Here is a 24108-nt window from a genome sequence, read left to right as displayed (position 1 = left end):
GTATAAGAGCAGGAAGATTGTACTGGAACTGAATAAAACACTCATTAGGCCACAGCTAGAGTACTGTGCATAATTCTGATCACTCCATTGCAGAGAGGATGTAAATACATTGGGGAGGGTACAGCAGAGTGGGATATCCAGCCCTTCTTTGACCTCAGTTCCATTTCCCTGCCTGTTCCCCATGTCCCATGATCCCTTTGGCCTTGCGACTGAAATCGAATTAATTTAAATGGACATTGGCACTGAGGAGAAGTTTTTTATGCAGCGAGTTATTGTGGTCTGGAGTGTAAGTGGGAGCAGATTAATTACAAACTCCAAAAAGGAGATTGGAGAAATATTTGAAGGGTTAAAGTTGACAAGATTCTAGGGAAAGAGCCTGGAGAATTTAACTAGTTGGATGGCTCTTTCAAAGAGCTTGCACAGGAAGAATGGACCGCATAACCTTCTCTTGTGTTGTAACATTCTGTGATTCCGAGGATTGTTACCTTGCAGTTTGTGGACTCACACAGTGAATGTTTGCCACCATGTGGGGTCCTTCTTGACCCCAGACCTGGTGCGGGGGGGGGCTTCAGAATCATAGAATCATGGAATCTCTACGGTACAGAAGGAGGCCATTTGGCCCATCGAGTCTGTACAGACAACAATCCCATCCAGACCCTATTCCCGTAACCCCACACACTTACCTTGCTAATCCCCCTGACACTAGAGTCAATTTAGCACGGCCAATCCACCTAACCAGCACGTCTTTCAGACTGTGGGACGAAACCAGAGCACCCGGAGGGAGAATGTGTCCACTCAGACAGTGACCTGAGGCTGGAATTGAACCTGGGTCCCTGGCGCTGTGTGACAGCAGAATGACTCATGACTTGTGAGTCGAGGTTTCTTTCTTGATGCAGGGCAGTTCCTTTGTGTCCTCCTGACAGTCTTTTCTCTTTCCCTTCCTGCTCAGGCGACTAACCAGGCAGGCTCGGGGCCTTACAGTGGTGTGGTCACTCACACAACGCCCGCCTCAGTTCCCGCTGCCGTCTCCACCCTCTCCGTCTTGGATGACCAGCACCTGGACTCCTGTCTGACCTCCTCATCCACCTGCCTGGCGGTCAAGTGGGTGGAACCGTGCAGTAACGGGTCAGAGATCCTCTCGTACAACATCGACCTTGGAGAGAGCCAGCTAACAGTGGACAATGTCACGGCCTACGTCATCCGGGAACTCCTGCCAGACACCTCGTACAGGTAAACCGTCTCACACCACACGGTGCACACCCTCAGCCACAAACCTGACACAGCTGCTGTGAACCTTGGAGCTGAATCAGGAGCTTTGGTTGAGTGAGGAGTTCAACTGGGAGGGGGTGGAGGGGAGGGGGTGATGGTGGAGGTGAAAAGAGAGAAGACGCTCGCTGTTAGCAACTCCCTGGGCAAGGAAGTGGGAATCGGAGTTGGGGTGAAGCATAAAACTCATCTGTGATCAAAAGAGAGAGCGCTGGAAAATCTCAGCAGGTCTGACAGCATCTGGAAGAACATGGAACATAGAACATTACAGCGCAGTACAGGCCCTTTGGCCCTCGATGTTGTGCTGACCAGTGGAATGAATCTATAGCCCATCTCACCAAAACTATTCCAATATCATCCATATGTTTATCCAATGACCATTTAAATGCCCTTAATGTTGGTGAGTCCACTACTGCTGCAGGCAGGGCATTCCACGCCCTTACTCCTCTCTGAGTAAAGAACCTACCTCTGACATCCGTCCTATGTCTATCATTCCTCAATTTAAAGCTATGTCCCCTCGTGTTAGCCATCTCCATCTGAGGCAAAAGGCTCACACTGTCCACCCTATCTAATCCTCTGATTATCTTGTATGCCTCTATTAAGTCACCTCTTAACCTTCTTCTGTCTAACCAAAACAGCCTCAAGTACCTCAGCCTTTCCTCGTAAGACCTTCCCACCATACCAGGGGACATCCTGGTAAATCTCCTCTGCATCCTTTCCAATGCTTCCACATCCTTCCGATAATGCGGCGTCCAGAACTGTATACAATACTCCAAGTGTGGCCGTACCAGAGTTTTGTACAGCTGCAACATGATCTCATGGCTCTGAAATTCAATCCCTCTACCAATAAAAGCTAACACACTGTATGCCTTCTCAACAACTCTACCAACCTGAATGCCAACCTTCAGGGAGCTATGCACATGTACACTGAGATCTCTCTGCTCATCCACACTACCAAGTAACTTATCATTAGTCCAGTACTCTACATTCCTGTTACTCCTTCCAAAGTGAATCATTTCACACTTTTCTGCATTAAACTCTATTTGTCACCTCTCAGCCCAGCTCTGTAGCTTACCTACGTCCCTCTCTAACCTGCAACATCCTTCTGCACTATAAGGAGAGAAAAGAGCTGACGTTTCGAGTCCAGATGACCCTTTGTCAAAGCTAAAAGGCAGAGAAAGTGGGAGATATTTATACTGCGGGGGGGGGGGAATGAAAGATGAGTCATAGCCACAGAAACCAGGGGAAAGGCTGCTAATGGCAGTCCCCAGAGAGAGAATAAAGGGTGTGAACGGCCAAACAGCAGGGAAGCTGAAATCAGAGGGTGAACTGTGATAGATGGTCTCACACACACACACACACGCACACATATGCACACACACACACTTACACACTCACACTCGTTCACACACACATGCACACGCACCACACACACGCACTCACACACACACATACACTCACACACAAGCACGTGCGCTCACACACACACACACATACACTCACATGTACATGCACATTCACATACACACATGCTCTCACATACACACACATGCACATACGTTCACACACACGCTCACACTCACACTTATGCACTCACACACGCACGCACACACACACACACACACACATGCACTCACACACATGCACTCACACACACACATGCTCACACGCACACACACTCACACTCACCCACACATGCGCTCACACACACTGTCACTTTAAAAGACGAACGATTCTGCTGTGCACTCAGGTTCAGTGACTGGGAAATAGAGCTATGCTTTTGTGTTAAGGTTAGAGTTACACTATGAGGAGAGTTTGAATAAACTGGGATTGTTCTCCCTGGAAAGACGGAGGCTGAGGGGGCGACCTGATAGAAGTTTATAAAATTATGAGGGGTGTGGATAGGGTGAACAGTTGGAAGATTTTTCCCAGGGCAGAAGTGACAATTACAGGGGGGCACAAATTCAAGATAAGGCGGGGGGAAGGTTCAGTGGAGATGTACGGGAGGAGTTTTTTATACAGAGAGGGGTGGGGGCCTGGAATGCACTGCCAGGAGAGGCGGTTGAGGCTGATACGTTAGTGACATTTAAGACCTACCTGGATAGACACATGAACAGACAGGGAATAGAGTGATTCAGGCAGTTGGTCTCGACAGAACAACAATGATAGGGGCAGGCTTGGAGGGCCAAAGGGCCTGTTTCTGCGCTGTACTGTTCTTATCACTTTGTGAGTCAGAGGGACTGTGGGAGTGCGGTTCCTGTTTCCGTGCACTGTCCAGCGTTCCAGACCATGAAGTGGGAAGCTCCTCCGGATCTCATGTCTTCAAATATAGATTACTGCAGCTGGGGGGGGGGGTAAATGGATTAATTTAGCAAACGAGGTCATCAGGATCAGCGTGAGTCTTCCTGCTGGCCTCCTCCTCTCTCTCCAACCCGCCCTGAGAAATCACCCCCACTGCCCTGAGAGAACTCACTTCCTCTGTTAAAGACAGAAAGAAACTTGCCTTCCTTACGGTGACCTCAGCACATCCCAAACATTTGCCGTAGGTAATAAACCGTTGTCGGGGCTATGGGGAGTAGGGGCCGGGTGGGTTTGTTGTCGGTGCAGACTTGATGGGCCGAATGGCCTCCTTCCGCGCTGTAGGGATTCTATAACATTGTTTCTCAAGTGTCGTCACTGTTGCGGTGCAGGAAATCTGGCCGCCAATTTATGCACAGCAAGATCCCACAAACGGCGATGTTGATTGCGGGATTAAGGTTGAGCCAGGCTGCCGGGGGAGAGAGCTTTCTGCTCTTACGCGTCCCATTGGCAGGTGGAACCTTTGTTTATCACTTTGCATCAAGGACAGCACCTCTGACAGTGCAGCGTTCCCTCGGTACTGCACTGCGCGTGCCAGCGGGGGTCAAACTGAGCACCTTTTCGCTGAGGGGCGAGCACTGCACTCCGAGGCAAGGCTGATGCTCCAATCCATCTCAAATTCACTGCTAGGGTAACGTTATGATCGATTTGCATTTTGCAATGCATTGGTGTCTTCGCAACTGAAACACGTGTAGTGGCAGCAAAGATAAAGCACTAAATTAACCCCCCAATTAAACAGACAGGCTCGGCAGAAAAAGAATCAGGAAAGGCTTTCATTTCAGATCATCCCTACATCTCCGTGCACGGCACGGTGGCTAGCACTGTGCCAGGGACCCCCAGGTTCGATTCCTGGCTTGGGTCACTGTCTGTGTGGAGTTTGCACATTTTCCCCGTGTCTGCGTGGGTTTCCTCCGGGTGCTCCGGTTTCCTCCCACAGTCCAAAGATATACAGGTTAGGTGGATCGAACATAAGAAATAGGAGCAGGAGTAGGCCATCCAGCCCCTCGAGCCTGCCCCGCCATTCAATAAGATCATGGCTGATCTGAAGTGGATCAGTTCCACTTTCCCGCTTTCTCCCCATAACCCTTAATTCCCCTGTCTATCAGAAACATGCTAAATTGCCCCTTAGTGTCCCAAGGTGTGTAGGTTAGGGGGATTAGTGGGCTAAACACATAGGGTTATAGTGATCGGGCTTGGGTAAAATGCTGAGTCGATGCAGACGCGAAGGGGTTCTGTTCTGTAGGAATTCCATGATTCTATGAGTTATAATCTCTCCCAGCCTCGTAGCTTTTAAACTCTGGCAATGAACCTTAAAAGAAAATTGTCACTGTTGAAGATGCTGTTTCCTGGGTGAGGTGTTCCGAGGCTTCTGTCTGCCCTCCCAACTAGACTTATAGCCAATCAAAAGACAGCGAGTGACCTTAGAGCCAATCAGAAGACAGTGAGTGACCTTAGAGCCAATCAGAAGACAGCAAGTGACCTTATAGCCAATCAGAAGACAGCAAGTGAGCTTAGAGCCAATCAGAAGACAACGAGTGATCTTATAGCCAATCAGAAGACAGTGAGAAGTTTAATGTTGACGTCCTGTGACCAATGTGGTGAATGCAGCCTCTCAACAGATCACCCAGTGGTGAATTGACTAATTCCGTCCAATACTATAGGGAATAGAGAAGGAGTGAAGGTTGCCCTTCCCGATCACTATCCAGTGAACTCTTCCACACGCTCCCAAAGTCTGTCCCACCAATCAGTTAGGTCAGGGCTGGTCTGTGCCTTAAGCTAGATGCTGAGAGGTTGTTTCCCACGGTGGGAGAGTCCAGGACCAGAGAGTAAAATCTCAGAGTGAGGGGGTCACCCATTGAAGACAGAAATGAGGATAAATTTCTTCTCTCTATTATCAAGATTTCATAACTTGGCATTTGGAAGGCAGTGGTATAATCAGTCAAAGTATGCATGGGTTTACAAAAGAGAAATCGTGCTTGACAAAGCTACTGCAATTCTTTGGGGATGTTACGAGTTGAGTCAACCAAGGAGAACCAGTGGATGTGGTTTATTGAGACTTTCAGAAGGCTTTCAACAAAGTCTCACATAACAGACCGTTACGTAAAGTTAAAGCACGTGGGATTGTAGGTAATGTCTTGAGATGGGCAGAAAGCTGGTTAGCAGATAGGAAGCGATAAATGAGCCTGTTTCTGATTGACAGTCAGCGACTAGTGAGGTTCCGCAGGGATCTGAGCTAGGACCCCAACTGTTCACATTATATATTAACGATTTGGAAAAAGGAGCGGAATATATTATCTACAGATTTAACCATTTCAGCCCCAGTGCCATTCTGTGAAGGACCCTCCCATAGAAAAATACCTTTCCTGAGATGCTTTGCCCAGACTGAACACAGTTGCTCCAGATGTTGTCTCAGAGCAGACTTTACACACCTGTGACATAATATTCACCCCTTCTTTTATTCCAAATATTTCTTACAGGGTAAAACAGGACAGATTCAGAAAGAATGCTCCCAACGGTGAGGGAGTCCAGAGCTAGGGGTCATCGTTTGAGGATCACAAAGAACAAAGAAAATTCCAGCACAGGAACAGGCCCTTCGGCCCTCTAAGCCTGCACCGACCATGCTGCCCGACTGAACTAAAACCCCCTACCCTCCGGGGACCATATCCCTCTATTCCCATCCTAACCATGTATTTGTCAAGACACCCCTCAAAAGTCATTAAAGTATCTGCTTCCATTACCTCCCCTGGCAGCGAGTCCCAGGCACCCACTACTCTCTGTGTAAAAAACTTGCCTCGTACATCTCCTGTAAACCTTGCCCTTCGCACCGTAAACCTGTGCCCCCCCCACCCAGTAATTGACTCTTCCATCCTGGCTGTCCATTGGGTAAACCCTTTAGGACTGAGGGGAGGAGAAATTTCTTTACCCAGAGGGCGGTGAATGTGTGGAATTCGCCGCCCCAAAATGTAGTTGAAGCAAAAACGTCGTGTGATTTCAAGAAGAAATTAGATATATCTCTTGGGGCTTAAGGATGGTAGAGGGGATCAGGCTATTGAATTTGTTAATGATCTAAATGAACGGTGGAGCAGGTTTGAAGGGCTGAATGGTCTACTCCTGTTTCTAGTTTTATCTCCATCTAAGAGGTCATAAGAACATAAGAAACAGGAGCAGGAGTCGGCCATCTAGCCCTTCGAGCCTGCCCCGCCATTCAATAAGATCATGGCTGATCTGAAGTGGGTCAGTTCCACATTCCCGCTTTCTCCCCATAACCCTTAATTCCCCTGTCTGTCAGAAACCTATCTACCCGTGACTTCAATATATTCAGCAAGGTAGCCTCCACCACTTCAACGGGCAGAGAATTCCAGAGATTCACCACCCTTTGAGTGAAGAAGTTCCTCCTCAACTCCGTTCTAAACTGCACCCCTCTTATCTTGAGACTGTGCCCTCTAGTCCTGCTATCCTTTCTAAGCGGAAGAATCTCTCTACCTCTACCCTATCCATCCCCTTCATCATCTTATACATCTGTATAAGATCCCCCCTCAGCCTTCTAAACTCCAACGAGTACAGACCCAGTCTATTTAGTCTCTCTTCGTAGTCCAACCCCCTCATCTCCAGTATCAGCCTAGTGAACCTCCTCTGCACTCCCTCCAAGGCCAATATATCCTTGCGCAAGTGCGGTGACCAAAACTGCACACACTACTCCAGCTGTGGCCTCACCAGTGCCCTGTACAGTCGCAGCAAGACCTCCCTGCTTTTATATTCAATCCCCCTCACTATAAAGAGCGAAGGTCAGACAAGGGGCTTAGTTTAATATCTCTGAAAGTTGACACTTCCCTCAGGAGTAGTGTGGCAGTCCTGTATTTTGTGCTCAAGGTGTGGAGTGGGACTTGAACCCACAACCTTGTTGACTCAAGCAATGAGAGTGTTACCCGTTGAGCTACAGCAGATACTGTATAAAGTGTGTACGTTACGTAAGCACATACAGCTACATAAAGTCAATGTAGCAATGGTACCGGTGGGGAGGCAGGGGAAGGTGAGTTTACTCGGGATTGCTACCTCAACGACAGGCATTCAAAATTTAAAAACACTTGTGGTTCTAAAGCGGCGATTGTGTGTGTGCGTGGGTGTGTGCGTGCGTGGGTGTGTGTGCGTGGGTGTATGTGTGTGTGTCGATCCCAGCTCCCAATCAACTGCACCATCTGTTACCTCAGGGTGAAAAAGTGAAAGATTAAATAAACATTGGAAATAAATACCAAGTAATCTCTTGTGTTTACAAAAGGTGAGGCCCGTCACGCAGACCCAGAGGAAAATTCATAATTGAAACACACTGCACAGAGTGAGGCCATTCAGCCTTCCTGCCTGTACTGACCCTTTGGAATATCTCCCACTCCTCCAGCTCTTTCCGAGAACCTCAGAAATTGTTCGGGTAGTCCCTCACTCCCCCTTTTTGTAATTTATATTGAATCTGCTTCCTCTGCCCTTTCGCGGTGGCACAGTGGTTAGCATTGCTGCCTCACAGCGCCAGGGACCCAGGTTCGATTCCCAGCTTGGGTCACCGTCTGTGAGGAGTCTGCACGTTCTCCTCGTGTCTGCGTGGGTTTCGTCCCATAGTCCAAAAAACGTGCTGGTTAGATGCATTGGCCTTGCTAAATTCTCCTTCAGCGTACCTGAACAGGCACCAAAGTGTGGAGGCTGAGGGATTTTCATAGTAACTTCATTGCAGTGTTAATGTAAACCTACTTGTGACTCTGATAAATAAACTTTAAACTTCAGACAGTGTCTTCCAGATCACAACTCACTGAGTAAAAAGGAATGCACTTCTGAGGGAGGGGGGAGGTTAAAGGTTTTCGTTCTTTTTATTAGTGTCTCAAGTAGGCTTGCATTAACGCTGCAATGAAGTTACTGTGAAAATCCACAAGTCGTCACACTTCAGGTGTTGCTCAGTACACTGAGGGAGAATTTAGCATGGCCAATGCACCCTAACCAGCACGTCTTTCACACTGTGGGTGGAAACTGGAGCACCCGGAGGAAGCCCACACAGACATGGGGAGAAGGCGCAAACCCCGAGCAGTGACCCAAAGCCAGGAATGGAACCCGGATCCCCGGCACTGTGAGGCAGTGGTGCTAACCACTGTGCCACAATGCCACCCAGGGAGTTGGAGAGATGACCAAAACTATCAATGTTAAGCTGTTTGGCCTATTTACTATCTCAAGACCATGAGGAAGGTCGGTAAGATTCAAACAAGAAATATTTTATCGAATGTCCCAACCACCGCGTACTCAGTCTAGGACTGATTCCCCAAGCTCCACCCAAGGTGGAAGCTTGGCCTCGCAGGTCACCTGATCTGTTCTTTCAAAGAGACATAACACCCCAGCTACATACATAACACTCAGCCATATGTATCAGTCAGTAATAAACCCAATCAGAATTTCAGGAGAATTATGGTTCGGGCACAGCCAAGAGGCCCGTTTCTGTGCTGTGGTGTTCCATGGTTCTACCCAGGGAATGGTGGGAATGTGGAACAGGGAGCTTGAGGTGAGCAGAATGGATTCATTGGAGGGAAAAGAGAACTGTCCGTTCCCCAAGCCCAACGACAGGGGGAAAAAAAACACAAATATTGAAATTTGAAGCTAAGCTTCAAGGCAGCTATTGCTCAGCCTGAACTCACGACCCCAAAGTCTCAACTCGTCCGGGAGGCGCTGGCCTGGTGATTCCCGCGAGAGGCAGGAGTGAGTAGAGAAAGGATGGTCACAAAGGGAAAAAGACAAGACAACGAGCCCTTTCTTACAGCCAGTTTTCAGATGCAGTGTCTGCTGAAGAACTGTCCTTTCAAGTATAGATTCTAGTATGGCAGGGTAGGGGTAAACACAGTGAGAAGTCTCACAACACCAGGTTAAAGTCCAACCAATTTATTTGATGGTAAACTCACAAGCTTTCAGGGTTTGCCCCTTCGTCACCTGGTGTTGTGAGACTTCTTACTGTGTTTACCCCAGTCCAACGCCAGCATCTTCATATCAGTGTAGGGATAGACAGACGCCACAGCATCTTACAGCCCCCGCATTCAGCCATTTGGCCCATCGTGCCTGTGCTAGCGCTTTGAAAGATTTATCTGACGAGCTGCACTCGCCTCCCTCCCCACTCTTTCCTAATTGCGCTCTCTGCTCATCTTGCTGTCTGTGGCACCCTTCTCGTGAATCTCCCCTGCGTCCTTTCTGAAGCCCGGCACACAGTTCGATTGTAACCCGTCACTTCCAGCAGTTTCACGTGAATTTCTGGCTAGATTCAGATAAAGATTTACCCCTTTAACCTTTTATTTCCTCTTTGCACTCTCAGGATCAGGGTTCGGGCGGTGAACGGGATCGGGGCTGGCCCCTTCAGCCAGACAGTGAAGGCCAAGACAAGACCCCTGCCCCCAGCTCCTCCGCGGCTAGAGTGTGCAGCCTCCGGACCCCAGAGCCTTAAGCTGAAGTGGGGGGACAGCAGCAGTACCAAAGTACTAATAACCGATGTGGAAACTGTCTACATGCTCCAGATGGAGGAACGGAGTGGAAAGTAAGTACCCCTTGTGCATGAAAGATTAATGGGGGAACCTGATTGATGTGACCTGGGGCAATATTTACCCCTCATCCAACATCACTAACTTACAGATAATCTGGCCATTTAACTCATTCCTATTGGTGGGATCTTGCTATGTGGTAATCGGATTCTGCGTATCTGACATTATAACAATGAGTGGAATGTAAAATCACACAGTTAACTGAAAAGAACTTCAGGACATCCTGAGATTGTGAAAGGTGCTGTAGAAATGTGAGTCTTTTGACAATTGCTATTAATAATTCACCTGGATACTTTGGACGTTTTTACACTTTTGACGGCTCCCTTGACAGCTCCAGTGAATTTATGCACTTCTTACGCACATTCACATCCCCTTTTAACAATCCCAACGGGTACCTTATCTTTCCCAAAGGTGTCCCGGGACCATATCCAAAGGGGTGACCTCTCATTCCGAAAGGGTACCCCTTCCCTCCGAAGATCAGCACAAAGTCTAGACCTGCTCGGACCAAGAATAATCCATCCACACATCGTGCTTACCACATTTAGCGAGCAGCTGCCTCCACAAAATGCACATGCGCAAATCCTGACCTGGGCCCATTCCGACCCCCATAAATATGGCGGCTGCTGTGTTCACTGCGGGGCCTCTGGAGTCTGGAGAAGCGGGCTCAACTCCATGAAAAATGCAACGGATCAGGAGGTGATTACCCTCAGAATGGAGCCAGCCGTGTTGGGAATGCAGGGAGTAGACTCTGCACTCTTTGGGGAGGCGATGGCCTCGTGGTATTATCGGTAAACTATTCATCCAGAAACTCAGCTAATGTTCCGGGACCCGGGTTCAAATCCCGCCACGGCAGACGGTGAAATTTGGATTCAATAAAAAAATATCTGGAATTAAGAATCTACCAATGACCATGAAACCATTGCCAATTGTCAGAAAAATCCATGTGGTTCGCTAGGAAGAAAATCCTTCAGGAAGAAAATCTTCCATCCTTACCCGGTCTGGCCTACATGTGACTCCAGAGCCACGGCAATGTGGTTGACTCTCAACTAGCCTCGGACAACTAGGGATGGGGAATAAATGCTGGCCCGTGTCCTACGAATAAAGAAAAAAGACTGGCTACCTCTATCCTTACCGAACACTTGCTGATGCCAAGATCGGGTGGAGGGGTGGGGCAAAGTCCCCGAATAGGGTCCCGTCAGCCGTTTTTAAGTGTTAGAAATTCATAGAATCTCTACAGTGCAGAAGGAAGCCATTCAGCCCATCGAGCCTGCATCAACAATATTCCCATCCTAGCCCTATCTCTGCCAACCCATTGTTTTACCCTTATAACCCTCCTGACAGTAAGGGGCAATTTAGCATGGCCAATCCACCTAACCCACACATCTTTGGACTGTGGGAGGAAACCAGAGCACCTGGAGGAATCCCACACAGACATGGGGAGAATGTGCAAATTCCAAAACCCATGAAGATCCATGCACACCATCCAATGACTGTCTACACCTTCCGCTGCCTCGGCAAAGTAGCCAGCATAATTAAGGACCCCACACACCCCAGGCATTCTCTCTTTTACCCTTCCATCCGGAAAAAGATACAAAATTCTGAAGCCATGTACCAGCTGATTCAAGAACAGCTTCTTCCCTGCTGACGTCAGACTTTTGAATGGGTCTATCTTGCATTAGGTTGATCTTTCTCTACACCTTAGCTATGGCATTCTGCACTCTCTCATTTCCTTCTCCATGAACGCTCTCAACATCAGGTTAAAGTCCAATAGGTTTATTTGGAATCATGAGCTTTCAGAGATGAATTACCTGAGGAAGGAGCAGCACTCCGAAAGCTCGTGATTCCAGACAAAACCGTTGAACTTTAACCTGGTGTTGTGAGACTTTTTACCGTGCCCACCCCAGTCCAAAGCCGGCAGGTCCAGGTTCTCCATGAAAGGAGAAAATGCTGGAAAATCTCAGCATGTCTGGCAGCATCCGTAAGGAGAGAAAAGAACTGACGTTTCGAATCCAGACGACCCAGCTTTGACAAAGGGTCATCTAGACTCGAAACGTCAGCTCCTTTCTCTCCTTACAGATGCTGCCAGACCTGCTGAAATTTTCCAGCATTTTCTCTTTCGGTTTCAGATTCCAGCATCCGCGGTAATTTGCTTTTATTCTCTGTGAGCGGTATGCTTTGCCTGTATAGCGCGCAAGAAGCAACACCTTTCACTGTGTAATATATGTGACAATAATAAATCAAATCAAATCAAAAGATCTGGCCCCATGTTTCAATCCATTTGCTTGTGAAGCTTTTATGAGCTGTTCTGGTTTTGAGATGGAATGCTTTTGATAGGAAAATGCCTCTCTCACCCACTGGGGAAAGTGAGAGGTTTGTATCTCTATTGGAGCTCACCATGTCCCAAAACGACAGTGGGATGCTTTTTGAATTGCTGTCGCTAGATTAGTGTCCCAAATTGGACCATATTATTTGCAGTGATGCTTTGCTCCTGCCCGCAGCATAAGTGGAGAAGTTAACTTGCTTTTCTTTGCGGTAAGTCACTTTAACCAGAGTTGATCTGCCTCACTTCAGTGTGTTCCTTTCGAACACAATTTATCTTCACAGGGCCATCCTGGGACAAATTAATTGTTGAGAAGTGAGCCTTTTGTCACAGAGCACCAATTTTCTTAGAAAATCTATTTGTTACTCGTGGTGATTTGACTTTAATTGATCTCTGGGAACAGTCGACACAATGAGCTGCTTGTTCAACTCTCCCAACAGGATCACTCGCAAATAATATTGACGTGAAAAGCGCAGGAGTAATTTGTGCAATCAGCTACACACATTAGCCTCAGATTGAATGTAACGACACGCGGCTGTGTCACAGGGTCCTCGCACACTGTACGATTCCTTTGCTAATGACTGCTTGAGATCTTTAAGTTGCCAGCCTTTCACCATTAACCAACTCCAGCATAATCAAGCCTCAAAGAGATTTTGCCCTCCTGCCTCCCCCCCAACAACCCACTGAATTACTTCCCACACGGCGATTAGACCCAGAAAAACAACAGTTTCCGGAACAGTTTTAACCTGGTGAGCCAAGGGGCAGGATTCTCCCGTCACGCTTGCCCCAAGGGAGGAAGATCTCGCCTGAGGTCAACGTACCTTTGCATGGTCTGCGCCCCACCCCCCCTCCCCACCCCCCGCCCCACCTCCCCCACTGGCATGGAAGCACAGTACGGCTCCAGGGTCCTGGGTTCGATTCCCGACTCGGGTCACTGTCTGTGTGGAGTTTGCACATTCCCCTCGTGTCTGCGTGGGTTTCCTCCGGCTGCTCCGGTTTCCTCCCACAGTCCAAAGATGTGTGGGGTTAGGTTGATTGGCCATGCTGAGAAATTGCCCCTTAGTGTCTAGGGATGCGTAGGTTAGAGGGATTAGTGGGTATAATATGTAGGGACATGGGGGTAGGGCCTGGGTGGGATTGTGTTCGGTGCAGACTCGATGGGCTGAAGGGCCTCTTTCTGCACTGTAGGGTTTCTATGATTCAACCTCCCACCCGCTACATTCCTGTGGTGGGCGGAATGGGAAACTTCTGTCCACGATGCTTCAGAGGAGCGGATCCGAATGGATAAATCTCAGGAAAAGACTTGCCATCTGTTCAGCCTTTCAACTATGTGACGATTGGGTAACTCATTGGAGTTTAAACACGAGGGGCCTTGGATCATTTACTTGGCCATCTCGAACCAGACACAGAGATTTGATTTGATTTGTTATTGTCACATGTATTCATATACAGTGAAAATTATTGTTTCTTACGTGCTACACAAAGCATACCATTCACAGAGAAGGAAACGAGAGAGTGCAGAATGTAGTGTTACAGTCACAGCGAGGGTGTAGAGAAAGATCAACTTAATGCGAGGTAGGTCCATTCAAAAGTCTGACAGCAGCAGGGAAGAAGCTGTTCTTGAGTTGGTTGATACGTGTCCTCAAACTTTTGTATCTTTTTCCCAACGGAAGAGGGTGGAAGAGAGAATGTCCGGGGTGCGTGGGGTCCTTAATTATGCTGGCTGCTTTTAAGTAAAGTTTATTTATTGGTCACAAGTAGGCTTACACTAACAGTGCAGTGAAGTTACTCTGAAAATCCCCTGGTCATCACACTCTGGCCCCTGTTTGGGTCAATGCACCTAACCCGCGCGTCTTTCGGAATGTGGGAGGAAACTGGAGCATCCAGAGGAAACCCACGGAGACACGGGGAGAACGTGCAGAATCCGCATTGACAGTGACCCAAGCTGGGAATCAAACCCGTATCCTTGGCACTGTGAGGCAGCGGTGTTAATGACTGTGCCACTGTGCCAACCTGAGGCAGCAGGAAGTGTAGGCAGTGTGAATGGATGGGAGGCTGGTTTGAGTGACGGACTGAGTTTCGTTTACGATCCTTTGTAGTTTCTTGTGGTCTTGGACAGAGCAGGAGCCAAACCAAGCTGTGATACAACCAGAAAGAATGCTTTCTATGGTGCATCTGTAAAATGAAGACCCTGCCATGGCAAACCAGCATAACACCTTTCCCTGCTTCTCCCATTCATCTGATCATGTCCCAGTTTCCGAGCGAATTCCAGATCCTTGGCAGCAGAAGGAATCTGCCCCTGCTGTGAACACAACTGAGGGAAATGGGATGCTGGGTTTGGTCAAAGTGTGGGGCTGAATTGATCGAAGCTGTCCAGGTTCTACCTGTGGCTACTGCTGAGTTAGCAGCTCTGAGCTCCGGTAGGGGCAAGCGTGTGACACTCTGGCCCTCAGTGCTACTGGGGTAAGACAGGGTGGGGTATCAACCAGGGTCCCTGCACCTGATCCCTACCCATTGAGTCCTGTTGGGGTATCTGGGCATGCATGAATGTGAGTGCATATGAGTCCAACCTCTGTGTGTGTGTATGTGTGTGCTGATACCGGAGATGAGGGGGTTAGCCTATGAAGAGAGATTGAATAGACTGGGTCTGTACTCGTTAGAGTTTAGAAGGCTGAGGGGGGATCTTATAGAGACATATAAGATAATGAAGGGGATGGATAGGGTAGAGGTAGAGAGATTCTTCCTGCTTAGAAAGGATAGCAGGACTAGAGGTCACAGCCTCAAGATAAGGGGGGGGGGCAGTTTAGATCAGAGTTGAGGAGGGACTTCTTCACTCAAAGGGTGGTGAATCTCTGGAATTCTCTGTCCGTTGAAGTGGTGGAGGCTGCCTCGCTAAATATATTTAAGACACGGGTAGATAGGTTTTTGGTAGGCAAGGGAATTAAGGGTTATGGGGAGAAAGCGGGAAAGTGGAACTGATCCACTTCAGATCAGCCATGATCTTATTGAATGGCGGGGCAGGCTCGAGGGGCTAGATGGCCGACTCCTGCTCCTATTTGTTATGTTCTTATGTGTGCGTGTGTGCAGGCACGTCTGTACGTGCGACAGCGTGTGTGTGTGTCTGGAATTCCCTCCCTAACAGCACAGTGGGTGTATCCACACCAGGGGGACCGCAGTGGTTCAAGATAGTGGCTCACCACCACCTTGTGAAGAGGAGATTAGGGGTGGAGATAGATGTTGGATTAGTAAACGAGTGTTTTTTTTTAATGATTAGCACGGTGCGGGTTGTGGGAGCTTGCATTCTGCGCGTAACAGCGGTGACAACATTGGATTGGCTCCGAAGCGTTTTGAGGCTGTGAGGGGCACCACAGGAATTTTCAATCCACCTTTCCCCTCGGATGTTGCGGAGAGTTACTGTGGGACTGCATAACTCCTGCTTTCCAGAGCCTTACCCGTTACTGCCCTCTGTGAGGAGAGCATCGTTCCTTGCGATCTCTGGTGAAAACGGAGGCGCGTCATTAATAACTTCCAGAACACTTCACGGATCAAGGGGAGAGATTTCACCCTGGACCTTGTGCCTGAGATAAACAACATTGCAGCCTTCACCCTGAGAGAGGCAGAGTTCATTCGTCACCAGCCTCTCAAGTTGCTGCTGTTAAAATGTGATCACCAGTACATCAATCCTCACTAACCGGGGGTGAAATGAATAAATATCGTCCCAGAATCAGAGACAGGTTATTAATCTCAGCACAGCTGCATATATTTTTTTTCGTCCCAGAGAATATCTGATTGATTATTTTTCTATTTGACAGTATCTCTGACTGTGAAAGTGTGATGGTATTTCACGAATGCCGGGTAACGGAGAGACTGGACTTATCCATTTGTGCTCTCGATCCAGGGTCCTGTCCACTTTTGGCCGTGTTTTTCACTCCCCCATTTTAATACTTTCCCCCCGTGGGGAAGGCTTCCCAGCTGGGGCACTGTCACAGAAAATTGCCCCCTCCCCCCGGAGTCTGGCTCTGAACAGCCCCTCGTTGGTGTTTGCTTCTTGCTGTAGGCTTCGTAAAGCCAGTGTCCGAGGTTAGGGTAAATGCTCACTTTCCCAAGGACAGGAGGGAGAGACCAGAGTTCCCCTCATTGTCAGTCACATTCCGATCTCCCCCTCTCCCTTTTCCCATGGGTTTTTCCTCAATTTCTCCTCCCTCCTTTCCGTGAGACCGTAAGAAATAGGAACAGGAGTAGACCATTCGGCCCATCTAGCCTGCTCTGCCGTTTAACACCATCATGGCTGATCTAACACTTTCTTCCTCCCCCCCTTCCTCCTTACACTTTGCCCCGTTTCTTCCCAATCCCCTTCTTTATTTACCTTCCCACTTCACAACCCCTCCCCTCCCTCTCTGCCCTCAGTTGCGTGGAATCCCTACCGTGCAGAAGGAGGCCATTTGGTCATTCAGTTTATACCGACTCTCTGAAAGAGAAAGAAAATGCCCCCACCCTGCCTTCCTGGTCACACTCAGCTCTGTCACACTCCCTCGTTCTGTCACACTCTCTCTAGCTCTGTCACACTCCCTCGGTCTGTCACACTCTCTCTAGCTCTGTCACACTCCCTCGTTCTGTCACACTCTCTCTAGCTCTGTCACACTCTCTCTCAACCTCCTCCTCTCTCCAACTTGCCTTTTCCTCAATCTCAAACACCTTTTTATTCAGTTGACTTCTCCCTCAATCCTCTCAATCTCAGCTCTTCCATAAAACTACCCTCAGTCACACATTCCTCATTCTCTTTTCAAACCTCTTCCCTCTCGTCACCTCCAGGGCAGCTCAGTCTCTTAATCTCCTTTTCTCGATCCCCTTCACCTACTATCATAAAATACCATAGAATTCCTGCGGTGCAGAAGCCATTCGGCCCATCGAGTCTGCACCGACCACAGCCCCACCCAGGCCTTATTCCCGTAACCCCACACATTCACCCCACTAATCCTCCTGTCACTAAGGCCAATTTAGCACGGCCAGTCAACCTAACCCACACATCTTTGGACTGTGGGAGGAAACTGGAGCACCCGAAGGAAACCCACGCAGATACAGGGAGAATGCGCAAACTCCACACAGACAGTGACCTGAGGCCAGAATTGAACCCAGGTCCCTGGCGCTGTGAGGCAGCAGGGTTAACCATTTGCCACCATGGCGCCCTGTCTCACTGCCTCATTCCCTCTCTATTCTTCCTCCTTATCACTATCTTTGAGTGTTTGCTTCCAAACTCAGAAAGAAAATTGAATTGGAATGAGAGGCAGTGCCTTTCTCTCCACCTCTGTCTTTATGTGGCTAACCCTCTCTCTGCTCTCATTGTCTGCGCCTGTAAAGACTTGATTACCTGTTGAGACTCACATTCCAACCATTATCTTGTAATTGAGTTTGTGTCTTTAAATGCTCTGTTTGTGAAACAAATCCTGCACTCACCTGATGAAGGAGCAGCGCTCCAAAAGCTCGTGCTACCAAATAAACCTGTTGGACTTTAACCTGGTGTTGTGCACCTACTTACTGTGCCTCTTTCTTTGTTTCTCTGTCTCACTCAGCCTCATGGGTGTTTGGAATGTAAGCCTCTCTCTCCGTGTTATCTATTAGGGCGGCACGGTAGCACAGTGGTTAGCACTGCTGCTTCACAGCTCCAGAGTCCTGGGTTCAATTCCTGGCTCGGGTCACTGTCTGTGTGGAGTTTGCACATTCTCCTCGTGTCTGCGTGGGTTTCCTCCGGCTGCTCCGGTTTCCTCCCACAGTCCAAAGATGTGTGGGTTAGGTTGATTGGCTATGCTAAGAAATTGCCCTTTAGTATCCAGGGATGCGTAGGTTAGAGGGATTAGTGGGTATAATGTGTAGGGATATGGAGGTAGGGCCTGGGTGGGATTGTGTTCGGTGCAGACTCGATGGGCCGAAGGGTCTCTCTCTGCACTGTAGGGTTCTATGATTATCATTGGTCTTTCCAAACTATCAACAGTAGCAGGTCTGAGTGTTTGGCTTCAGAAATGTCTTCCTCCCTTCATTCTCTCATCCATTGGCCTTTCTCTTTCTTACATCGTCTACCACTCCCCCTCTCCCTCTGTCAATTTGATATGTTTTCTGAAGTTCATTGGAGATAAAACAAAAGCTGTAATGGGTTTAGAATTAGTGTCAATCATTTCCCTTCACAAAGACACAAGCTCTTAAAAACAGCTGTCTCTGAACACAAACACTTGAAATGTACCTTCTTGTTTCTTAAAATTAATTAAAGATATTGGCCGGAATTTTACCGTCCTGCTCGCCATGGGAATCGGAGTGGGGAGGGGTGGACCATTGGAAAGGTCTATTGACCTAGGGTGGGATTTTATGGTTTTGGGACGAGTGAGGGATTAAAATCCCCCCAGTGTGTCTTTTCATTCTGCGAAATTGTGCTGAGCAGTTATGTTGAGCCTGGATATCCCGAATGGAGCTTTCATGGAATTATAGAATCCTACAGTGCAGAATGAGATCATTCAGCCCATCGAGTCTGCACTGGCCACAAGCTTATCCAGGCCCTATCCCCATAACCCCCATGTTCTTACCCGAGTCCCCCCCTGACGCTATGTGGCACTTTAGCACGCCCAATCCACCTAACCCACACATCTTTGGACAGCACGGTGACACAGTGGTTAGCACTGCTACCTCACAGAGCCGGGGATCCAGGTTCAATTCCCAGCTTGGGTCACCGTCTGCATGTTCTCCCCATGCCTGTGTGGGTTTCCTCCGGTTTCCTCCGAAAGACATGCTGGTTAGGGTGCGTTGACACGAATAGGCGCCAGACTGTGGTGACTAGGGGAATTTCACACTAACTTCATTGCAGTGTTAATGTAAGCCTTACTTGTAACTAATAAATAAACTTTAACTGTGGGAGGAAACCGGAGCACCCGGAGGAAACCCACGCAGGAATTGGGAAAAAGTGCAGACTCCGTACAAACAGTGACCCAGACCGGGAATTGAACCCGGTTCCCTGGCGCTGTGAGGCAGCAGTGCTAACCACTGCGCCACGGTGCCACCTCTTTCAGAGTAACGACTTGAACCCCAGCTTTTCGCAGAGGAATCCAAAAGACTTTTCAAATATAAAGACACAAAAGATAGTAAATTTTGTAATTGTGAAATGCATTTTTTTAAAACAGTTTTTTCAATGTATTTCATCCTTTATTTTGGACATTAGAATTTACAGTTACTGAGAAAAACAACTGTAGCTGGGAAAGGAAGCAGTTTGAAAAAAACTGCACCAAGCAGCTGGACAGCTCGTGTATTTAGCGTGAATAGTCCGCATGAAGGAAACCCAGAATAAAGACAAACGCAGGAATTCGAACCAGTAAAGCTGAACCAAAGAAAGCATCAAAAGCGTATCAACGGGAAGACAAGTTAGCAGCGACGGGCAAATCAGGGACACAAGAAGTAGAAGTAGGAGTGGCCACCAGGCTCTTCCAGCCTGCCCCAACATTCAATATGACCATGGCTGGTCTATGCCAGCCTCAGCTCCTTTTCTCTGCCATTTCCCGATGGCCCACTATTCCACCATCTATCAAATATTTATCCACCTCCACTTTAAATACCTGTAACACTCCCTGCTCCACCACCCTTTGGGACAGACAATTCCAGAGATACACCACCCTCTGCAAAAAGAAACTTCTACGCACCTCAGGTGTAAATGACCAGTCCTTTATCTTGTGGCGATGTCCCCTTTCTCGAGACTTTGGTTGTAAAAATTCAGCCCTGGGGGAAGAAGTATGATTTGAAATGTGCCAAAGTAGATGTTGCTATGGTGATTATTGTCTTCTCCCACTGGAATTGCTGCTGTGTTTTTGCCTTCTCAGGTTCATTCCAATCTATCGCGGGCCAAGCCACACGTACAAGGTGCAGAGACTAACAGAGTCCACGTGTTACAGCTTCCGAATCCAGGCAATCAGCGATGCAGGGGAGGGACCCTTCTCCGAGGTCCATGTCTTCAACACAACCAAACTAGTCCCTCCTGCTGTCAAAGGTCAGTCTCTGTATCCATGGGTCCGAATGCCTGGGAATCGTTTCTCTCAGGAGCTAGCACAGGCCTGGAACATTTCGAAGAAGCTGAATAGAGTAACTGTAGGTAAAACGTTCCTGCCTTTTGGAGAAGGGAGTCTGGAGCTAGGGGCCATCAGTTTAAGACAGTCGGTAATAAATCCAACAAGGAATTCTGGAGAAGCTCCTTGAGGAGAGGCAGTGGGGATGTGGAACTCACTAACACAGTGGTTGAAGTGAATGGTGAAGATATGTATAAGGGTAACTATAGAAGCACAATAGGGGGGAAGGAGGAGGAGGCGCTGTTGATAAGGTGAGATGAAATAAAATGAGATTGGTGTGAAGCATGGATCAGTTGGGCCAAATGGCCTGTTTCTGTGTTGTCCATTCTATGGAACTAAGAACAGGCAGATACTTAGATATTTCAGCTTAGGAATGATTAGGATGCAATCAAGTTTGGAATTTAGTGAAGCACTGAGGGGCAGTGACCATCGGCTGATATTTCTCTTGGAACATGCAGGGAGAGGGAGAGAGAAGATGGTAAGGAGTTTGGCCTTCTTTTGGGCTGTGTTCCTGTCCCTACAGGGACCAGGACTGTGTCCTTGTCTCCGTGGAGACTGGCACATTGTTCCTGTCCCCATGGACACAGGAAGAACTCTCACAACACCAGGCGAACTCCATGATGACCTGATGAAGGAGCAGCGCTTCGAAAGCTTGTGATTCCAAAAAGCCTGTTGGACTTTAATCTGGTGTCGTGAGACTTTTTACTGTGCCCACCCCAGCCCAACGCCAGCATCTCCACCCCATGTCCCCATGGAGACGGGACTCTGTTCATGTCCCCACGGATACTGGGACTGTGTTCATGTCCCCATGGAGACCGGGACTAGTCGCACGTAGCTGCCTCAGTCCTTCAGTTTTACAGCAATTCCTTCTGAATTGCATTTGGACGGCGAGGCTCTGAGGCTGACAGGCTGAGGGAGAGAGGAATGTTCAACCTGTCAAACCAGGGCTGGACGTGTCCTCTGTCCCTGAACGTGAAAGGCCAACATCTGAACAGACTGTACCCTGCAACACCTGAGAGTTGCCACAGATCACCGAGTACACAGCGTTCATGGTTTAATTACAATGGCTCAGGCCACGTCGGCACTGAAATCCCTCACCCACAGTTTGATTTTGACAGCTTTGAGAATACTTAGAACAATTACCCACCCCCTGCTCAACCTCTACCTGTCAATCTCACATCTGCAGCAGCATGAACTAAGCTCGATTCTGGAAACACCAGAAACCATGGTTCAGCAGGTAGCAATCTCTCTGAATCAGAGGATTGTGAATTCAAGTCCCACTCCGGAGGTCTGAGCACATAAACCCATGCTGGTGCTCTGAGTGTTGCGTCAAGGGAGTGCTGCATTGTTGTTGGTGCTCTGAGCATTGCATTTAGGAGTGCTGCATTGTTGCTGGTGCTCTGAGTGTTGTATTTAGGAGTGCTGCATTGTTGCTGGTGCTCTGAGTGTTGTATTAAGGGAGTGCTGCATTGTTGCTGGTGCTCTGAGCATTGCATTTAGGGGTGCTGCATTGTTGCTGGTGCTCTGAGTGTTGCGTCAAGGGAGTGCTGCATTGTTGCTGGTGCTCTGAGCATTGTATTAAGGGAGTGCTGCATTGTTGGTGCTCTGAGTGTTGCGTCAAGGGAGTGCTACATTGTTGGTGGTGCTCTGAGTGTTGTATTAAGGGAGTGCTGCATTGTTGCTGGTGCTCTGAGCATTGTATTAAGGGAGTGCTGCATTGTTGATGGTGCTCTGAGTGTTGCATCAAGAGAGTGCTGCATTGTTGGTAGTACTCTGAGCATTGTCTTAAGGGAGTGCTGCATTGTTGGTGGTGCTCTGAGTGTTGTATTAAGGGAGTGCTGCATTGTTGGTGGTGCTCTGAGTGTTGTATTAAGGGAGTGCTGCATTGTTGCTGGTGCTCTGAGCATTGTATTAAGGGAGTGCTGCATTGTTGATGGTGCTCTGAGTGTTGCATCAAGAGAGTGCTGCATTGTTGGTGGTGCTCTGAGCATTGTCTTAAGGGAGTGCTGCATTGTTGGTGCTCTGAGTGTTGCGTCAAGGGAGTGCTACATTGTTGGTGGTGCTCTGAGCGTTGTATTAAGGGAGTGCTGCATTGTTGCTGGTGCTGCTTTTTCGATAAGACAATAAAATAAGACCCCGTTTTCCCACATGGGTAGAAGTCCAAAGGTGGCGCTAATTTGAAGAAGAGCAGGGAGTTCCCCCTGGTGAGCCAGACAGCATGCATCCCTCAGTTAGCATCGCTGTGGTTGTGGGATCGTGCTGTGCACAATCTGGCTGCCATGCTTATGACACAACGGGGGCTGCACTCAGAAGCACTTCATTGCTCATTAAAGCACAATGAGAATTCTTGAGATCATGAAAGGCACTATACAAATGCAACTTTATTCCTTCCCTACGAAAGGAGGAGAGGCTGGCCCAGCTAATGTCACTGGGTGAGTGATCCAATCACTCTGGGGATCACGGGTTCAAATCTCACCACAGCAACCTTTCAAAAATTGATTTATGGGATGCGGCGTCCCCGGCTCGGCCGCTGATCATCCCGAATTGCTCCTTGGGAAGGTGGTGGTGAGCTGCCTTCTTGAGCCGTGGCAGTAATGCGGGTGTAATTTAAATTCGGGATAATAAAATCTGGGATATATATGAACAAAAACTACTCCTTGTGATGCTGAAACCATTGTCGATTGTTGTAAAATCCCATCTGGTTCATTCATGTCCTTTAGGGAGGGAAATCTGCTGTCCTTACCCGGTCTGGCCTACATGTGACTCCAGAGCCACAATGTGCTTCACTCCATAACTGTCCCCTGAATTGGCCAAGACACTCAGTTTTAGGGCAATTGGATTTGATTAACAAGCGCTGACTCAACCAGCGAAACGTCCATCATCCGAAAGAATATTTTCAAAATTGCCTTTCTTCAGAAATATCTGTTATTCATTTTTTTAAAAAAAACAGCTGACATTGACTCTACCACGGAGCCATAGAAAAGTTACAGCACAGAAGGAGGCCATTTGGTCCATCTTATCCATGCCAACCTGCGGACATGATATCTCAACCCGGATCTTGGGTTCATGTCACACTATCTGGAACATAAGAACATAAGAAATAGGAGCAGGAGTAGGCCATCTAGCCCCTCGAGCCTGCCCCGCCATTCAATAAGATCATGGCTGATCTGTCGTGGCTCAGTTCCACTTTCCCGCCCTCTCCCCATAACCCTTAATCCCCTCGCTTATCAAAAACCCATCAACCCGCGTCTTAAATATATTTAGCGAGGCAGCCTCCACCACTTCAACGGGCAGAGAATTCCAGAGATTCACCACCCTTTGAGTGAAGAAGTTCCTCCTCAACTCCGTTCTAAACCGCCCCCCCCTTTATCTTGAGGCTGTGCCCCCTAGTCCTACCGTCCTTTCTGAGCGGGAAGAGTCTCTCCACCTCTATCCTATCCATCCCATTCATCATCTTATACGTCTCCCCATGACTTGCCTGGACTTGCAACGTCTCACTTACTGTCCTGTCTGG

General features: G+C 48.4%; 1 protein-coding gene across 1 annotated transcript in view; it reads left to right on the top strand.

Annotated features, from left to right (window-relative positions):
• The window catches only part of fndc3ba (fibronectin type III domain containing 3Ba), a 314503-nt gene that overhangs the window by 272512 nt on the left and 17883 nt on the right, over nt 1-24108 (top strand). Inside the window, exons 22-24 of the mRNA XM_080186086.1 lie at nt 950-1230; nt 9956-10174; nt 20352-20518. Coding sequence (XP_080042212.1) covers nt 950-1230; nt 9956-10174; nt 20352-20518 — 667 coding nt within the window. The remainder of the gene's footprint in view (nt 1-949; nt 1231-9955; nt 10175-20351; nt 20519-24108) is intronic.

This window comes from Carcharhinus amblyrhynchos, chromosome 3 (genome assembly GCF_965287045.1).
Source record: "Carcharhinus amblyrhynchos chromosome 3, sCarAmb.v2.hapA, whole genome shotgun sequence".
NCBI lineage: Eukaryota > Metazoa > Chordata > Chondrichthyes > Carcharhiniformes > Carcharhinidae > Carcharhinus > Carcharhinus amblyrhynchos.
Note: the sequence above shows the minus strand (reverse complement) of the source record. Positions and strands in the feature narration are given on the sequence as shown.